The 18,425-nt window shown below is 40.1% G+C and overlaps 1 protein-coding gene across 2 annotated transcripts in view; it reads left to right on the top strand.

The window, feature by feature from the left end:
• The window catches only part of alkal1 (ALK and LTK ligand 1), a 41,564-nt gene extending 29,335 nt beyond the window's left edge, over positions 1-12,229 (top strand). For both annotated transcript variants that reach the window (XM_072680765.1, XM_072680764.1), the window contains exons 5-6: positions 4,587-4,660; positions 12,118-12,229. In XM_072680765.1, coding sequence (XP_072536866.1) covers positions 4,587-4,651 — 65 coding nt within the window. In that variant the 3' untranslated portion in view covers positions 4,652-4,660; positions 12,118-12,229. The remainder of the gene's footprint in view (positions 1-4,586; positions 4,661-12,117) is intronic.
• The last annotated feature ends 6,196 nt before the right edge of the window (positions 12,230-18,425 follow it).

The raw sequence follows: 18,425 nt of genomic DNA, 5'->3' as shown, positions 1-18,425 counted from the left end.
CTTAGGAACCCATGACCCTGTTGCCCTTCCTACACTGTTAAAAGTCTGAGATCTTTTGGGAATTTTTTGAGGTTCTTCAATTTGAAACTGTGGAGGAACCTTCAAGGAAAAGTAAATTCTCAAAGTCCTTTTTATGAGGTTCTTCCACAGTTTCCAACTGAAGAACCTCCAAAACTACCTCAAGGATCATATACTTTTATCAGTGTAGGAGAACTTTTTGCAGATAGGCTACTGACCTCTTCGGACCAGGAACCAGGGACACCCCACAGGGCCTGCTTGATGTTTTGGAGATGTTCTGACCCAGTTATTGTCTAGAACATCACAGTTTGGTTCTTGTCAAGGTGTCTCAGATTCTTCATCTTGCTCATTTTTCCTGCAACATCTGACTGACTGTTCTTGACACTCACTGCCATGTAGATCCACCCCTCGACAGGAGCCACTGGAACCAGATCAGCTCATCAATGTTCTTCACTTCACCTGCCAGTGGTTTTAATGTTATGGCTGATTGGTGTGTTGGCATTGTGGATGTTTACACCTCAGCCACTGAATTGTGCAGAAATGTTGAGAAATGGGTGGATTCTCCCTGTAATTGAATCATATTTCTGTATGGAGGAATCGTTGTTTTTGGGGTTTTTTTCAGGTGCAGCTGTCCCGAATAAGGGTCCAGTGGATCGTTTTTGTGTTGTCATGTCATGTGTTGTCTTTGTTTCTGTTAGTTTTCGTAGAACACTTCCAGTCACATCGTCCGGACTGCGTCCACGCAGCCCTCTTGGGTGATTCCCGGGCGTCCGCGGAGAACTCTTGTGAAAGTCTTAGAAGGGCGAATCTTCACAGAAACAGCTGGGATCTTTGGAGCTTCCCCAGATATCTTATTAGCTTCTGTGACTCAATGTTCCTGTACAAAAATGTACATGATGATGGATGGACCAAACCGTGAAATTAGAAGAAAGCTCAGGGTATACGCTCAGTAAAGCTCAGTAAAGCTCAGTCAGCTATTAGGACACCCCATTAAAAGCACTGTTTTTGAACATACGTAAACATCTGGACAATCTAACTAAACTCACACAACTGCAGAAATGTCTTTAAACATCATTTTTAAACTGAATTAATAGAAATTATTCCAACCTGGCTCTCTACTACCCTGCTGCCCGCTGTCCTGCCCTGGGGCCTGACATTGATTCATTCTGACCTCACTAAAGGACTCTGCTTCTGACTGTTTACCTGCAGGACTTTTTCACCTCACTCACATTTTCACCTTGTTCGGCTTGACGCCACATTGACCATTCTTTTCTTAATTCAGTTTAGGTTTTTTGTTGTTTTTATTCCTGTTTTGCTTTTAATTATGATCTGGTGTCAACCTGAGGAGGACGGGTTCCCCTTTTGAGTCTTGGTTTCTCTCAAGGTTTTGTCCTCAAGGGAGTTTTTCCTTGCCACTGTTGCCACTAGCTTTCTCAAAAGAGGCTCGGAAGCTATATAAATAAAATTGAATTGAACTGAAATTCAGTTTTCTTGTGAGGAAAAAGTTAGTACACCCTATGCTCTAAAAGCTAGTGTTTCCCCGTCTGGATGAAATAACCTCAATTATTAGACCAGTGTTTTGGGTCATTGTCATGTTGCATGGTCCGCTTCTGCTTTAATTTTTAGACAGATGCTCTCATTTTTCTCAAGCACCCTCTGATATACCCTTCTTTTTTGAAGGCCTTAGAAAGCTCTCTGGATCCGGGTTATGATGGTGATCTTCTTCACCTCTCACTTCAACCATCAAGAGCAGACCAGACTAAACGCCTGAGGTTTAAATAAGACAGATTCCTCCAGAATAATCCTCTCCAACCATGTTCTGATCATCTGATCATTTTCAAAGTATGAAAGTGTATACAGGATTGATCCCCTCGTGCCTCCAAAACAGCTCTCCATGAGGCCTCTGACAGTGTCCTCCTGTGGTCTCTGGCACCAAGACTAATGTTAGCAGCAGATCCTTTAAGTCCTGTATGTTGTGAGGTGAAGTGAGGCCTCCATGAGCATCAAGGAATCTTGGGTTGGACAGTGCTGTGTAACTTGTGCAAGATTCATTTTGCATCTCATTTTCGTCTAACTGTCTGAATGAAATGTGCCACGAGAGAGCGCAAACGAAAGACAGGATAGATATGAGTGAGAGAGAGAGAGAGAGAGAGAAAGAAAGAGAGAGAGAGAGAGAGAGAGAGAGAGAGAGAAAGAGAGAGAGAGAGAGAGAGAGAGAGAGAGAGAGAGAATGAATAATGGTGTTTGAAACAGGAAGCTTCAGCCTCCCAGAGACCTTTATAAGTGGAACCATTCAGAGCATGACTCCACTTTAGTCCATTTGAGTCCATCAAGTGTATTACTGGTGGAGAGAAACAAGCCCATTTGCAGTGACCATCCCACCTCGGCTCACATTCACCCAATCGCCCTCACAGTGGCATGAGTGGCCACTCAAATCTGGGAATTTTAAAGGGCCTTCATCATTTCCATGACCTGAATATTCCTTTGCTGGTGTTTCACGTGTCCATAAAGTCCGTGGAGCCCATATACGTCCTGATTGTTTTTGTGATGTCATAAAAAACAATGCATTTGCATACGGTATATCCACTGATTCAGCCTGTGGCGGTTTAGCCCCACCCCTTCATGCTATTCATGTTATACAGCTTGCTTTTTTGATATAATACAGGAATAGGAAGCTAAATTGCATGTACATATATTGTGCAAAAGTTTGGGCACCCCTGGTAAAAAGTGCAAATGAGCCACACCCACTACAGAGACACACTTCTGCACATTCTAAAGCATAATTACTGTTAATTTAGTTAATTAAACATATTGCAAAAGCATGTGCAAAAGTAAAGTAAAGCACTTTTTTTCCAGTGGGTTAAATTCAGTAAATAATTGGAAGTTGTGTCGAAAATGTGCAGAAAAAAAGGTGCTTCAAATGTTTCTTTGAGTGATTCAGAATCGGAATTTTGATTCTGAATTGCTCAAAGAACCATTCGAGCGCCTTTATTTTTTGTAGTGTGTAGAGTGTAGTGTGTGTTTGTAGTGTGTAGAGTTTTCTGCACATTTTTGACACAATTTCCAGTTCCATAGACAAACCACTTTTGGATCCATAATGAACCATAAAGATGTTTGTCGTAGAGATGTGTGAGTGTGAGGAACCTTTAAAAGACCAACATATAAAAGGTTCTTCATCAATTTAAATGCCACATCTCTATTACAAAAAGGGTTCTTTATGGAACCAAAGGTGGTTCTTCTATGGCCTTTTGTAGCACCTTTATTTTTAGTGTGTAATGTACTTTTATTCAAGTGTAATTCTTTTTAACTAATTTACACTTTTGCATTAGATTCAAGATTCAAGACTCAAGAGTTTGTCATATGCACAGCAGAACAAGCAATTACACTGTAAAATGATATTCTTACTTTGCAATTCTTCCATTTACAGACATAATCTTATAAATATCAAACTAAAAAGAGAGAAACAGAATAAGAGAACACTGATATACAAGACTCAAGAGTGTTTATTTATAGTGTTTATTCTTGCATGAACGGTCGCAACTGGACAGTAAAAAATACATTACATTGTTCTACAATAGTAAATATAACAAAAAGGACATGAAACAAACCCAAATAATATCAAAATATTTATTGTGTATGATTTGGGTATGTGTGTGGGCATATCTTCCTATCTTCAGGCATATGTATGTAAGATTACAGGTTAAAAGACAGTACAGAGCTCAAGTACCTGTTGATTTCCAGTTATATAATTCCAGTATAAAATCATATTATATGTCATGATTTATTAAATGAAAATAATCTAAATTGTCTAAAATGTAGAGGAAAATATTTTCAGTATGCATCCAAACGAGTTGTTTGTTAATTTTCTAAATTTATTTTTCTTTTATAGAGTGTTTATTTGTAGAGTGTTTATTTGTAGAGTGTTTATTTATAGAGTGTTTACTTATAGAGTGTTTATTCTTACACAAACGGTTGCAACTGTGTGCATGTGCATGTGTAAAGTACATTGTGCAAGACAAAATTAAACAGTAAAAGTTAAAAATTACAATAACAGTAATACATTAGACTATCAGATTGTTTAGTGGGGGGAGGAGAAGTTGAATAATGGTTATGTAAAAGTGAATTACAGCTGCTTTTGGTTCCTAAACCCACATAAATCCTCAAGTCTTAAAAAGCATAGCAAGGCTTATGACACACTATGGTGTATTACTCAGTACCTACAGGGACTTCTGTACAAGCTGCTGGGTTTATTCTCTGGAGATTAAAGTGTGCAATAATTCGGCCCACTGGAAGGCTGTTTAAGGGGTTAACTGAAGATGATGCACTGTTCAAAATGGAAAAGGTTGAGTTGGTGATTTCAGTTCTTCAGTCTGAACCGTTATTTGGCTTTGCTTCATTAAAGTCAGTCGACGTGTTAATAACCTGATAATAGATTGAAGTAACTGAATATGGTTTATTGTTCTGTAGTATTCGGTAGGACTACCTTTGTGATGCAAAGAAAGGGAATCAATCTGAGAAATTATTCACAATTTGGTGATGTTTTTTTGGGGTTTTTTTTGTCTTCCCAGACTACAAAAGATGTGCAAGATTGCTGACAAGGCTAGCAATGAGTCCCTTGTGCGCACAGCCATAAAAACCACATGTAAGTAGCATGTTTAATGAATTCTCTGCTTGGATCAGCTTGGATCAGCTTAAATGCACTGATTATACCTGGTTGAAATGGTTGAAACTGGAGTTCTACAGTGGAGGTGAAGGGAAGCAGACGTCTGAAGCTCTAATAAAATCTCCTCACAGAAAGTTCTTCACCTAATGGTGATGAAGACGCTGCCTGATGCCTGAGACACTGTTCTACCAGAGTTCTGAGAAGAGTTTGGGGCTAACATGGGCTTTAAATGTGCTCATGGCGGAGGGATACATGCAGGTCAGTCCGAGGCAAAATAGTCCCCAAAGAAACCATTTGGATTGGATTGGATTTGGTTATATAAAGCTGACATATGTAAGAAGACACATGTGGGTTTACTGGTGGGTTTGGAGAGTAAATAAAGTGGCTATATTTGTGTGACAGTCATGGAGACCCCTGGGTCCATTCACCACCACTGTACATATAATGTACATAATGAATAATGTGGGATACCTCCACATTTCACCTACAGGAGCTTTTATAACCCCCCATTCTAAACCCATAGGCTTTATTAATCTGGAGCTGGTCCTCCTTTGCTCTAAGCTCTACCAGCAGTAGCAGGTCTGGAGCTCTGCTGCAGTTACTGAGTCAGTTGGAGGCTTTTCTGCACTCTGCTCTGAGCTCAGCACTCGGCCCTGACCCCGCTCTGTAACTTTACGTGGTCTGACAGACACTCGGTGGCTGAGCTGCTCTCTGTGAGCTGTTCCTCCTAAACTCTTCCACTGTTCAATAATAACACCACTCACAGCTGATGGAGGAAGATCTAGGAGGGAAGGTCTAAATTTCACCAGCTGACTTGTAGTTGTTGGTGCAGAGGTGTCTCCTATTACATACAGAACCACGCTGGAGTTCAGTGAGCTCTTCAGAACCTCCCGTTCTTTCACTGATGTGTGGAAGAAAGGCCGACTGCAGGACTAGAGGCTGGATTTTATACACCTGTGGCTGAATGGGACTGAATCAAACACCTGAATTCTGTGATTAAGTGGGTGTCCCAATACTTTTGTCTTCATATAGCGTATATGAAGTTTAAGGCTTTTTCGTTTGTGAACTAGGTGGACAGCCCTGAAACGGACATCAGGGCATGGCGCCGACCACTGTTCTTTATCTGACAGACACTTTAAAGCCGGGTAGTGAGAAGTGTGCAGAAGTTTTGGCACCTTTGGTAAACATTTTTTGTTGTAGGCGTCCTATACCAACAGTATAATTCTGCATATTGTAATACATAATTACTGTTGATTTACTGAATTTAACATATTGGGAAAACATAAATGCTAGTCAAATCAATTTAATTCAATTAACCTTTATTGTCATTATGCTAATACAGGCAAACGCTCAGTCAGGCTCAGTCTCCGGTGCAGAAGGGACATGGAACAATAGAGCAAGCACAATAAACAAGGGTGCACAGACAGGGTCAGGGTGATTAGTGTGAGCTAAGTCACTGTACTAATAAATAAGAATAAATAAATATGTAGTCTAACGATTACACAGAAAACAGAATGGAGTAAATGGAGGAGTACAGGTGTGTACGCTGATGTAGACCAGGTCTGGAGTGGTGTGTTCTGACCTAGTTGGGGACTATTTTCTTCCATTGGCAAATTTCCACACTTTCTCAATGCCTTGTAGTCTAGGACTAGGCTTTATCCTGGATCATTGATCTTTAACTTCTGTCCATAATTGCTCTATATGTACCTGCATCTACACTGTAAATCTACAAATATATGTAATCAGATGTGTAAAAATGTGTCCTGTCCTGCACTGAAGTGGTGGAACGAACTTCCCCTGGGTGTCTAAACAGCAGAGTCCAGCGCTCTGTGTCCTCAAACCCAGACTGAAGACCCTCCTCTTCTGAGAGTACTCAGGCGAAGAGAAGAGTATTATGGTCTCCATATTGACTTGTGTTTAGTAGAGTCTAAGATTAGAGGAGCTTCTGGATTCTAGCTGATACTTTACTAGATAAGGGTATTTATTTTCTGAGTGAAGCTCTGCTGTGAGTCGCTCTGGAGAAGAACGTCTGCTAAAGGCCTTCAATGCAAATGTAGACCAAGTGTAATAATAATAATAATAATAATAATAATAATATGGTCTTTCAATTTAATGTGTGCAATAACATTCCATATTCATTATCACAGTTATTGCCAATATGCTACTTTCCTAAATATTTATAATTCATACAATTTTTCTCTTTTTTCTAAATGTATTTTTGTTTTATATAATGTTTATTTATAGAGTGTTTATTCTTGCACGAACGGTTGCAACTGTAGCAACTGTAATTTCCCTCCTGGGATCAATAAAGTATTTCTGATTCAGATTTTTTATTAAGAAAGTTAAAGAATACAGTACAGAGTAGAGTTCTACAATAGTAAATGTAACAAAAAGGACATGAAACAAACCAGCTTGGTGTTAGTTTAAGATTAGTTACATTTATCTACACAATTTAAAATACTCATAAGAACAAAAATAGTATAACATACTGGGCTTACAGGCCCATATAGGCTTTTATAAATGTCATGGTGTGCTAGGCCAGACCAAGATGGGACGAACACTCACAGAGATGGAGTCAAAGCAAGCAGATTTATTAACACAAGGGGATAAACAAAAAAAAGGGGGCAATTGAGGGAAATAAGCAGCAAACCATGAACCACAGTGATCAACCAAAACCTGAACGTGGCAAATAAGAGGGCCAACCAAAAACGAACCTGGGACTGGGGGTTGAGCTGGGAGACCAGCTACTGAGCAAGAATGGCTAGGCAGACCAAACCTGGAACCGCAGCGCCCTGCCGTGAGCATGGGTCGCCTAGCTGAGACGTGGGTTGCCAGTAAATCCTGGCCGTGAGCGAGCAAAAACGTGGATAGCAGGGTGACATGCTCCCGAACGTGAACTCTGAGCAGAAGCTGGCCTCAACACACTTCTGCAGTGCGGGGAACCTCTCGTGAAACCTCGAGGTCCCAATGGTGGTGTGGAGGCTCCTTAAATATCCCCCAGTCCCAGGTGTAACTCATGAACCCAATCAACCTGAATTGACACAAAGAACCAAACATGAACACAAATGGGGAGGAAGTCCTTATTTGGGCATGTGGGCGGCGGCTGACAATAAATACAATATATACAATTTCACAATTTGACAATATTCTAGGATTCTAAATATAATAAAAAGACCTAAATAAAAAACCTAAATAATATCAAAATATTTGATGTGTATGATTTGGGTATGTGTGTGGGCCTATCTTCATATCTTCATGCATATGTACGTAAGATTACAGGTTATTATAATTATATGTTATGATTTACTAAATTCAAATCATCTAATTTGTCTAAAATGTGCAGGAAAATATCTTCAGTATGCATCTAAACGAGTTGTTTGTTCATCTGCATTTCCTGTTCCTGTTCAAACACGGTGCCCAAACTGTACTTTTGATGGCGCCAAATCAGGGTAACTTGATAGGTTAGCTTGCGTTCTGTGAGAGCTCAGGGTGCAACACCATGTGTAATCACAGCCACCTGGTTCGTTTCCTGTGTCCGAGGTGGAGACAGGCAGATCGAACTCCTTTATGTCGAGGGAGGGGGGGGGGCGGCCTTGAAACTGGCCTCCACAGCAGTGCTTTCCCTTAACTACCAGATTACTAACATATGAGAACCCGTTTGTGCTTAACGGCTGCTTCATTTTTCTTCTCGTGTTGTGATCGTTTGTAGGGATGTAGGGACACCAAGACTCGCTCGTGTGGTTTCTGACGCTGCGTGACTCACTGTTCTCCATGAACACGGATTAAATGGATCAACACTAGGCTTTAACATGGCTAGTGCTGCTGTTTCCAGCTAGGCCAGTTTCCTTTAGCCCATATTCACAGAGAACAGCGTGCCTACTGAATGATTCTACCTGCTGTGGGATGATGTAGGCATGCAGGTAGCACCATGCTCATAGGTGAGGTGTAAGCTTCCGTTACTGCACAGATGGACCGAAATGATGTGTAGGGGATTTTAAATTGTGTGAAATGTCTAAATTGTGGGAATTCCCTTTGATTTGAGATCACTCGCCTCAAATTCGCTGTGCAGATTTCACAGCTTTACACACGTTGGGTCTGTTTGTCAGACAGGGATTGAGCCTAGAAGACTGTAGTTTTCCTCCAGTGGAAGGTCTCCTCACATCCTCAATGCTATGTATGATCTAGGACTAAGCTTAATCCTTGATCTTCTACTTCTCTTTACACCTTTTCACCATTACTGCTCTGTATGTACCTGCATCTACACTACACTAACGTTCCTCTGCATTTGACCCATCTGTGGTTGTGAACACACACACACACACACTAGTGAACTAGGGGCAGTGAGCACACACACCCCCAGAGCGATGGGCAGCCAACTCCAGCACCTGGGGAGCAGAGAGGGTGAAGGGCCTTGCTCAAGGGCCCAACAGTGGCAGCTTGTAGAGCCCGGGAATCGAACCCACAACCCTGTCATTAATAGTCGAGAGAGAGAGAGAGACAGAGAGACAGAGACACAGAGACAGCCAGCCAGCCAAAAAAAATTGCCCACCATTGTAAATAGTCACTGTCATTCAAAAGCCCCATATCTCCAAAACAGCAGCTTTATAGGAGGCTTCAATAGAAAATCAGTGTAAAAATATTGCAACAAAGCATTTCTATTGATCTAATTCAAATGATGTCAAAAAGTAAATAAAATAAATAAATAAAACAGCAAAAATATAATTATACATTCATAATTATAATACAATTATATTATATTATATTTTTATAATTTACACAAATCTGTGGACCAAATATTCTGAAATGTCCAAATAATAATCACAAGAATCAGATCAGTGTCACATGCAGTGTGTGTCTCAGACCAGGCAGTGTCCAGTGAAATAGGGGGGTTTAAGAAAGCAAACCTTTGATTTTATTGGTGTATTTCTATTCTGTGATGGAAGTAAAGACTGAAAGGAGATGATTTTGTCATATAGACTATTAAGGTTATTTACTGGTCTTGGTAAATGAGGGTATGCTAAAGTACTAATGTAGCTGCATGTTTTAAAGGTATTTAAGTCCCTACTACCCTCACGTTAGTATACAGTACCATACTTTCATTATAGTACAGTTTCAGCTATTTTAATTGAGTTAGATTGAGATACAGTACCATGCTTTCACTATAGTACAGTTTCAGCTCTTTTAATTGAGTTAGATTGGGATACAGTACCATACTTTCACTATAGTACAGTTTCAGCTCTTTTAATTGAGTTAGATTGGGATACAGTACCATACTTTCACTATAGTACAGTTTCAGCTCTTTTAATTGAGTTAGATTGGGATACAGTACCATGCTTTCACTATAGTACAGTTTCAGCTCTTTTAATTGAGTTAGATTGGGATACAGTACCATGCTTTCACTATAGTACAGTTTCAGCTCTTTTAATTGAGTTAGATTGGGATACAGTACCATACTTTCACTATAGTACAGTTTCAGCTCTTTTAATTGAGTTAGATTGGGATACAGTACCATACTTTCACTATAGTACAGTTTCAGCTCTTTTAATTGAGTTAGATTGGGATACAGTACCATACTTTCACTATAGTACAGTTTCAGCTCTTTTAATTGAGTTAGATTGGGATACAGTACCATGCTTTCACTATAGTACAGTTTCAGCTCTTTTAATTGAGTTAGATTGGGATACAGTACCATACTTCCACTATAGTACAGTTTCAGCTCTTTTAATTGAGTTAGATTGGGATACAGTACCATACTTTCACTATAGTACAGTTTCAGCTCTTTTAATTGAGTTAGATTGGGATACAGTACCATACTTTCACTATAGTACAGTTTCAGCTCTTTTAATTGAGTTAGATTGGGATACAGTACCATGCTTTCACTATAGTACAGTTTAAGCTCTTTAATTGAGTTAGATTAAGATACAGTACCATAACATTCACTATAGTACAGTTTCAGCTCTTTTAATTGAGTTAGATTGGGATACAGTACCATACTTTCACTATAGTACAGTTTCATCTCTTTTAATTGAGTTAGATTGGGATACAGTACCATGCTTTCACTATAGTACAGTTTCAGCTCTTTTAATTGAGTTAGATTGGGATACAGTACCATGCTTTCACTATAGTACAGTTTCAGCTCTTTAATTGAGTTAGATTAAGATACAGTACCATACTTTCACTATAGTACAGTTTCAGCTCTTTAATTGAGTTAGATTGGGATACAGTACCATACTTTCACTATAGTACAGTTTCAGCTCTTTTAACTGAGTTAGATTGGGATACAGTACCATACTTTCACTATAGTACAGTTTCAGCTCTTTAATTGAGTTAGATTGGGATACAGTACCATACTTTCACTATAGTACAGTTTCAGCTCTTTTAATTGAGTTAGATTGGGATACAGTACCATACTTTCACTATAGTACAGTTTCAGCTCTTTTAATTGAGTTAGATTGGGATACAGTACCATGCTTTCACTATAGTACAGTTTAAGCTCTTTAATTGAGTTAGATTAAGATACAGTACCATAACATTCACTATAGTACAGTTTCAGCTCTTTTAATTGAGTTAGATTGGGATACAGTACCATACTTTCACTATAGTACAGTTTCATCTCTTTTAATTGAGTTAGATTGGGATACAGTACCATGCTTTCACTATAGTACAGTTTCAGCTCTTTTAATTGAGTTAGATTGGGATACAGTACCATGCTTTCACTATAGTACAGTTTCAGCTCTTTAATTGAGTTAGATTGGGATACAGTACCATACTTTCACTATAGTACAGTTTCAGCTCTTTTAACTGAGTTAGATTGGGATACAGTACCATACTTTCACTATAGTACAGTTTCAGCTCTTTAATTGAGCTAGATTGGGATACAGTACCATACTTTCACTATGGTACAGTTTCAGCTCTTTAATTTAGTAATTGTGTGACGCTGCTCAGGCTTTAACAGGAAATGTTTTCAGTCTGTGTTGTGACATCAGCAGCGTCAGGGATCACAGGTCCCTCTATTTAGAATCAGAAGAATACGACTTGATTGACAAATGAAGGAGTGGTGAAGAACAGTGCTTAACCTGACGCCATTGTTCCCGCTATTCTTCCTAGTTTTCCCAGGAACCCGTTAGAAAGTGCTCAATTGCCCGTTGACAAGTTAAGTCAGTAATTACAGGCGAATCAGCAACGAAGTGTCTCAAAGCTCATTATGTCCCCGTATGACAGCTAGCGGTGTCGGAAACTAATTTTAAACTTTTAATGCGCCACACTTTTTTTAAAGCGTGTCCATGGAGACCACGTCCGGGCAGTCGTGCGTCGCCGCCGGACAAAAACAGGCCTTGAGGATTGTTGTGATGATGAATCTCTGAATGCAGTGCATGAACAAAAGTAATTGACTGCTCAGATAATCCGTGTCTTTCTTCTTCTTGTGTCTCTTTTAGGTCCTGAACTTACAGAAGAAGGAGCTCCAAAAACTCTGGAGTGAATATTTTTTTTTCCAAGGAAGTGCCTTCCAAATCACAGCAGTTACCAGTCTTTATGTTTCCATTCACTGTAGCAATGTAATTGTATGATTAAAATATATTTATCATAATTTGTGTTGATATTAAAATGCTTTCAAAATAGAGTTCAGCTTTGCTTTTTATAATCTGCATCCTGAGGAGAATATGATCGATATATATATTTAACATGAACTATTTATTTCAATGATATGTAAATATTCCATCCTGATTACAGAATAATATATTTCAATATATGCATATGTGTGTGTGTGTGTGTGTGTGTGTGTGTGTGTTTCACCAACTCATCGTTCTCTACAGATATTTTGCAGCTGTTTGTTCCTCTGATTTCATCTCACACTGTTAAACGTAGAAGTTCTTTGAGGAACCTTTGAAAATTCTTCAGTTTGAACCTCTAAAGTTCTTTGAGGAACCTCTGAAGGTTCTTCCATTAGAACCTCTAAAGTTCTTTGAGGAACCTTTGAATGTTCTTCTGTTAGAACCTCTAAAGTTCTTTGAGGAACCTTTGAAGGTTCTTCAGTTTGAACCTCTAAAGTTCTTTGAGGAACATTTGAAGGTTCTTTAGTTTGATCCTCTAAAGTTCTTTGAGGAACCTTTGAAGGTTCTTCAGTTTGAACCTTTGAAGGTTCTTTAGTTTAAACCTCTAAAGTTCTTTGAGGAACCTTTGAAGGTTTTTCAGTTTGAACCTCTAAAGTTCTTTGAGCAACCCTTTGAAGGTTCTTCAGTTAGAACCTCTAAAGTTCTTTGATTAACCTTCAAAGGTTCTTTAGTTTGAACCTCTAAAGGTCTTTGAGGAACCTTTGAAGATTCTTCAGTTTGAACCTCTAAAGTTCTTTGAGAAACCTTCAGAAAGGTTTTTTAGAAGATCAAGGTTCCTTGAAAGTTCCTTAAAGCACCTTTAGAGATTTATCACAGTTTCAAACTGAAGAACCTCCTAAAAGTTCCTTGAGGGACGTCTACATTTTTTAACAGTGACAAGCTTTGCTTTGCTTTGCTTTGCTTTGCTTTGTGAATGTGAATGTGAACCTCCTGTGCCCACTTGTGTCCGAGCTCCTTGTCATGTTTGTCATTTCCATGATCCAAGTGACTTCAAATCATTGGAGGACACTTAAGAAGGATGGAAATATTGCTCTGATGTTTTGAAAGAATAAAAAAAGAACATTCAAGCACATCGGTTTAATGAGTTAAGCCGCTGAAGACCAGTTTTATGGTGTTTTAAATGGGGGATTTACAGACGTTTCCTTCACGTCTTTATCCCCCCTCCCCTCGGCTAGGATGTGGAGCTAGGCCCTCGTGGTCAAGTCAAGTGGGCTTTTATTGTCATTTCAGCTACATACAGAGTACACAGTGAAACGAAACAATGTTCCTCCAGGACCATGGTGCAACATAGACACAGTGCATACAGAACACAAGTGCAGACAGACAACACAACACAGTACAGTATAATAAATAATTAGGGGTAGTGTGCAAATTATGCAGTGAGTAATGAATATTGAGTCCAGTGAGGTAGTAAAGTTATTAGTGCAAAATGCTTCCCATACTGTCTGGGTTCAGTCTCTGGAGTTGAGAAGTCTGATGGCTTGTGGGAAGAAGCTATTGCAGAGTCTGGTCGTGTTGGACCGGATGCTGCGGTACCTTCTTCCTGATGGCAGGAGGGAGAACAGTCTGTGTGAAGGGTGGGTGGAGTCATCCACAATGCTGGTTGCTTTGCGGATGCAGCGGGCAGTGTAAATGTCCATGACAGAGGGAAGAGAGAGACTCTGATGATCCTCTCAGCTGTCCTCACAATATGTTGGAGGGTCTTGCGGTCAGAGACTGTGCAGGTCCCAAACCAGGCAGTGATGCAGTGGTGCAATGCTGCCGGGGTTTCTGCCCTGCTGACGTCCTTCCAGAGAAAGAAAACACAAGGAATCAACAAGGGAAAGACCTTGCTGAAGGTCTTCAGCGTTTGCAGGAGGGTGATGGTTTTCACAGGTTTCCAATATAATCAACACAGAATGGGAATATCTCCAATATTTATCCAAAGTACATGCACTACATTGACATAAGTATTGGGACACCTGCTCATTTATTGCTTTGTCTGACAAAAAGGGTATTAAAAAGAGTTGATCCTGCTTTAACTGTCTCTACAGTTCAGAGAAGAAGGCTTTCTACTAGATTTTGGGAGGAGGATCATTGCTGTGAGAATTTGATTGCATTCAGCAGCAAGAACTTCAGTGAAGTCAGGATGTTGGATGATCACCACCCCATCTCATCATCCCTAACTCCAAAAGGTTTAGGCATGGTGCCAATAGGTTCATGTTGGTCTATTCTATTGGCAGTACTTCTCTACTGGGGCTAGACAAGCTATGTGTGTGTGTGTGTGTGTGTGTGTGTGCATTTGCACACCAGTGTCACCAAAGGGTGCAGCATAAAGTAGCTGAATGCATCTATTAGAAGGGGTGTCCACAAACATTTGGACATAGTGTATGGTGACACGTTAACTAACATTTCTGAATTGGAGATCTCTCTCTCTCTCTCTCTCTCTCTCTCTCTCTCTCTCTCTCTCTCTCTTTCTCTCTCTTTCTCTCTATCTCTCTCTCTCTCTGTCTCTCTCTCTCTCTCTTTCTCTCTCTCTCTCTCTCTCTCTCTCTCTCTCTCTCTCTCTCCCCGCATCACATCAGTGTGATGCTGGCTGGCACAGGCGCCTGCTAGCCAGGTGCCAGGTTGGTTGGCAGGTGATGTTGCATCGGCAGCAGGCATATGTGTCAGTCCTCAGCCTCCCAGTGTCGGGAGCACCTCATGCGATAGGGGGAGAGTACTAATCAGCGGGTTGGGTAAATTACAGAGGGAAATATAGAGTGCTTGAGTCCAGTCTGAGTCCAGTCTGAGTCCAGTCTGGAGAGGTATGGGGTTTTTATCTCAATCTCATGGACAAACAGATTAGTCCAACAAGTCGAGTGATAAAGTAATTAACACCTACTCTACACCCACTTTGTTTTTTTATCATGTGAGAAGTTCAGCTGGACACAAATGACCACTCTAGATGTTGGTTCAGCGCTGGACTTCCACAGTGTCAACTGTGTAGCTCATTGCTCACAGGTTGTCTGCAATTAAAACATTGATGTATCCCATCATGTTGGTTTCCTCCGTCTGGACCGGAGCTGGAGCGGATTTCTTAATAGTTGGCAATCGGTTCCGAGCACTAAATCCGTATCTCCTCACAATCTCTGGAAAACAGAAAAGGTCATGTTTCCAAACCCTGTGTGTAGAGCAGCTGATGGGCCCATACCTCTGATACTGATGTTCGCAGTGGGCCTGGGCCTTTCATCAAAACACACCAGCCCTCGCCGAACCTCCCTGCCTCGCCACATTACACCACTCATTGATCAAACTGCAGAGGCCGCAGCCAAAAGCTCTGGGTGTGTTCTGATTGCATGCAGACTCTAATTGCGGTTTATTTAGGTAAGGATTAAACTATTAATGCACATTTGAGCTTTTCGAGCAAACTAATTTGATGATTTAAGAATTTGCCAGAGCGCTTAGGGAGAGCCTGTGAAAGAATCTGAGTGCAGATGCTTATCTTGATTCTTTCCCCCCTCTGTCCAAATCAGGAACATGGCTGGGATGTTTGGATGTTTTCCTGCGATAAGGCCTGTTTTCGTGATTGAATATGGCAATATGAGCTTGAGAGCGTCTGAAAATAAAGAATAGCGCTATTAGGGACATGAACTGTGTCATCTGAAGATGAAATAAACAGTCTTCAGGATGCTCATATCTTCTCATAGTATTCTGCTAAACTACTAATCTTTTTTAATACTATGAGTAAAACATGGGAGCACAGCAGCACAGCAGTGATTAAGCTGTCCGTACAACGTTTCCCTGAGGTGAAGGGTCACAGTGTGGCCCGGAGAGGGCCCACGGCCTTGGGGAGACTTTAATTGTTGTTTAATCTGTGCTGTAAACACTCGTAGCTCCCTCTGTCCGTAAGAATAGCACTGGCCTCAAAGCACTGGGTCTAAAACAAGCAGAAAGCCGTGCCAGAAAACACACAGCGACGGCTTTCTCACGCCAGAGCGTCTCTGAAGACTCCTCAAAATGATTGGGATCATCTGAGGAACACTTTGCCTGGGCCAGACAGGATCCCCTCTATCAGCCACACAGCCATACTCTCTGTGGTCAGCGCGGCCGAGCGGTTGTGAATGAAACTCGGGCTCTAAATGGATTACCACAGCCGTCCACAACCAGTAACCAAGGCTTTATCTTACATGCCCAGCATGCCATACCTGATTGTCTGCCACACACATTTAGCCACCTAAAATCTATAGGCTTAAGACTTACATTATTCAGTTTCCACTATGAATTATTTTATATCTACTATAAATTATTCAATATCCACTATCAATTATTTCATATCTATTTGAAATTATTGAGTATCCACTATGAATTATTTCATATCTACTATAAATTATTCAGTATCCACTATGAATTATTTCATATCTACTATAAATTTTTCAGTATCCACTATGAATTATTTCATATCTAATATAAATTATTCAGTTTCCACTATAAACTATATCATATCTACTATGAATTATTTAGTTTCCACTATAAACTATATCATATCTACTATGAATTATTTAGTTGCACCATAAATAATTCAATATCTACTGATTTGTTCAATAACTACAATGAATTATTCAGTATGTATTATGCATTATTTAGTATTCACTATAAATGATTTACTATCTATTATTAATTATTTACTATCAAATGAAATATCTACTATGAATTATCCAGTACCCACTATGGATTATTCATTATCTACTACAAATTATTCAGCATCCATTATAAATTATTCACTAACTACCAAGAATAATTTAGTATCCACTGTGAATTATTCAGTAATTACAATGGAGTACATACTAGCCTCTACGAATTATTTATTTATTGATTTTATATTTATTGATTGATTTTATGCATTATTCAGTATACAATATTGGGAATTTCCCCACTGCAGGACTAATAAAGGACTATCTTATCTTACTATCTTATCTTAATACATCTTTCAGTCGCTACTAAAAATGATTTAGTGTCCACTGTAAATTATTCAGTATCTTCAATGAATTTTTCAACATCCACTTTGAATTATGTCATAATTACAATGGATTATTTACTATATTTGTATTATTTTCTGATTACTATGGATCATTCAGTATCTACAATAAATTATTTGATATCCATTATGAATTATTCATAATTATTAAGGATCTAATACTGAAATGAATGAGTCCATTCTGTAGTTTAAGGAGATAAAGAACCTAAAGAATAAACCCTCATACACCCTTAAGCTATTTACACCCTCTGAATCTTTTCCATCCACATTCATCATTTTTATCTTTTATCTTTTGCCTTTGACATGTTTGCAGTTTTTTACAGTACGGTTTAGACCGACTGCAGGCCCAAACCGGTCCCCGGGTGACTCTAAACGCAGCTCTGCCTGGCAAACGACCCAACATCCATCAGTCTACGTGTGAAAGCAACAATACATCACTATAGTGTAGGATAATTATGCAGCCCAAATGGCAGGTGTCTGGGCCCCTCAGTAAACAGCCTAAACACATTACAGGGCTATAAATAAGGCAGGGTCCACCGAGGGCCCCATGGAGTCTCCTTCCCTCCTGCTGGCCATGAACACTCGATCTCACTCTGAGCAGGGTATCACTTAGCAAGCAGACAAACAGCGGAGATTAAAGGAACAGACAGAAGACACTCAGGGGAGAAGGTGTGGGAGGGTGCTAACACAATTACACACAAAACGCACAATCCTCCAGTTACAGGCAGCCGGCCGGCCGGACGCTAAAGCCCTGCAGAGGCAGGTCGACCCCCAGTCGGCTCGGGATTCCTCACAGCTGACCCGCGGAGGCTGCTGAAATGGATTTATTGGAGGGTTTGTGTCCAACACTATCTCCAGCCGTGGTTTTCATGATTACCTTTTCAACGACTCACCAGAGAGCACGCAGCTGACTTACAAAACCAGCAGCCGGAACACACAAGCAAGCTGCCGTCACCCGCTTGCCTGCTTTCTTCAGATTTCTGCTTTCTATTTTTAGCTCCATAGACTGCATGAGTCTGGATGTGGGCCTACGCTGTAGTGTTTCACTCTGTACATATTAGTCCCATAGTATCTGCTGAATAATCTCATGCACTGACCAGTCTGAGGGGCAACTGAGGGGCAGTGAGTTATGATT

This window comes from Salminus brasiliensis, chromosome 6 (genome assembly GCF_030463535.1).
Source record: "Salminus brasiliensis chromosome 6, fSalBra1.hap2, whole genome shotgun sequence".
NCBI lineage: Eukaryota > Metazoa > Chordata > Actinopteri > Characiformes > Bryconidae > Salminus > Salminus brasiliensis.
Note: the sequence above shows the minus strand (reverse complement) of the source record. Positions and strands in the feature narration are given on the sequence as shown.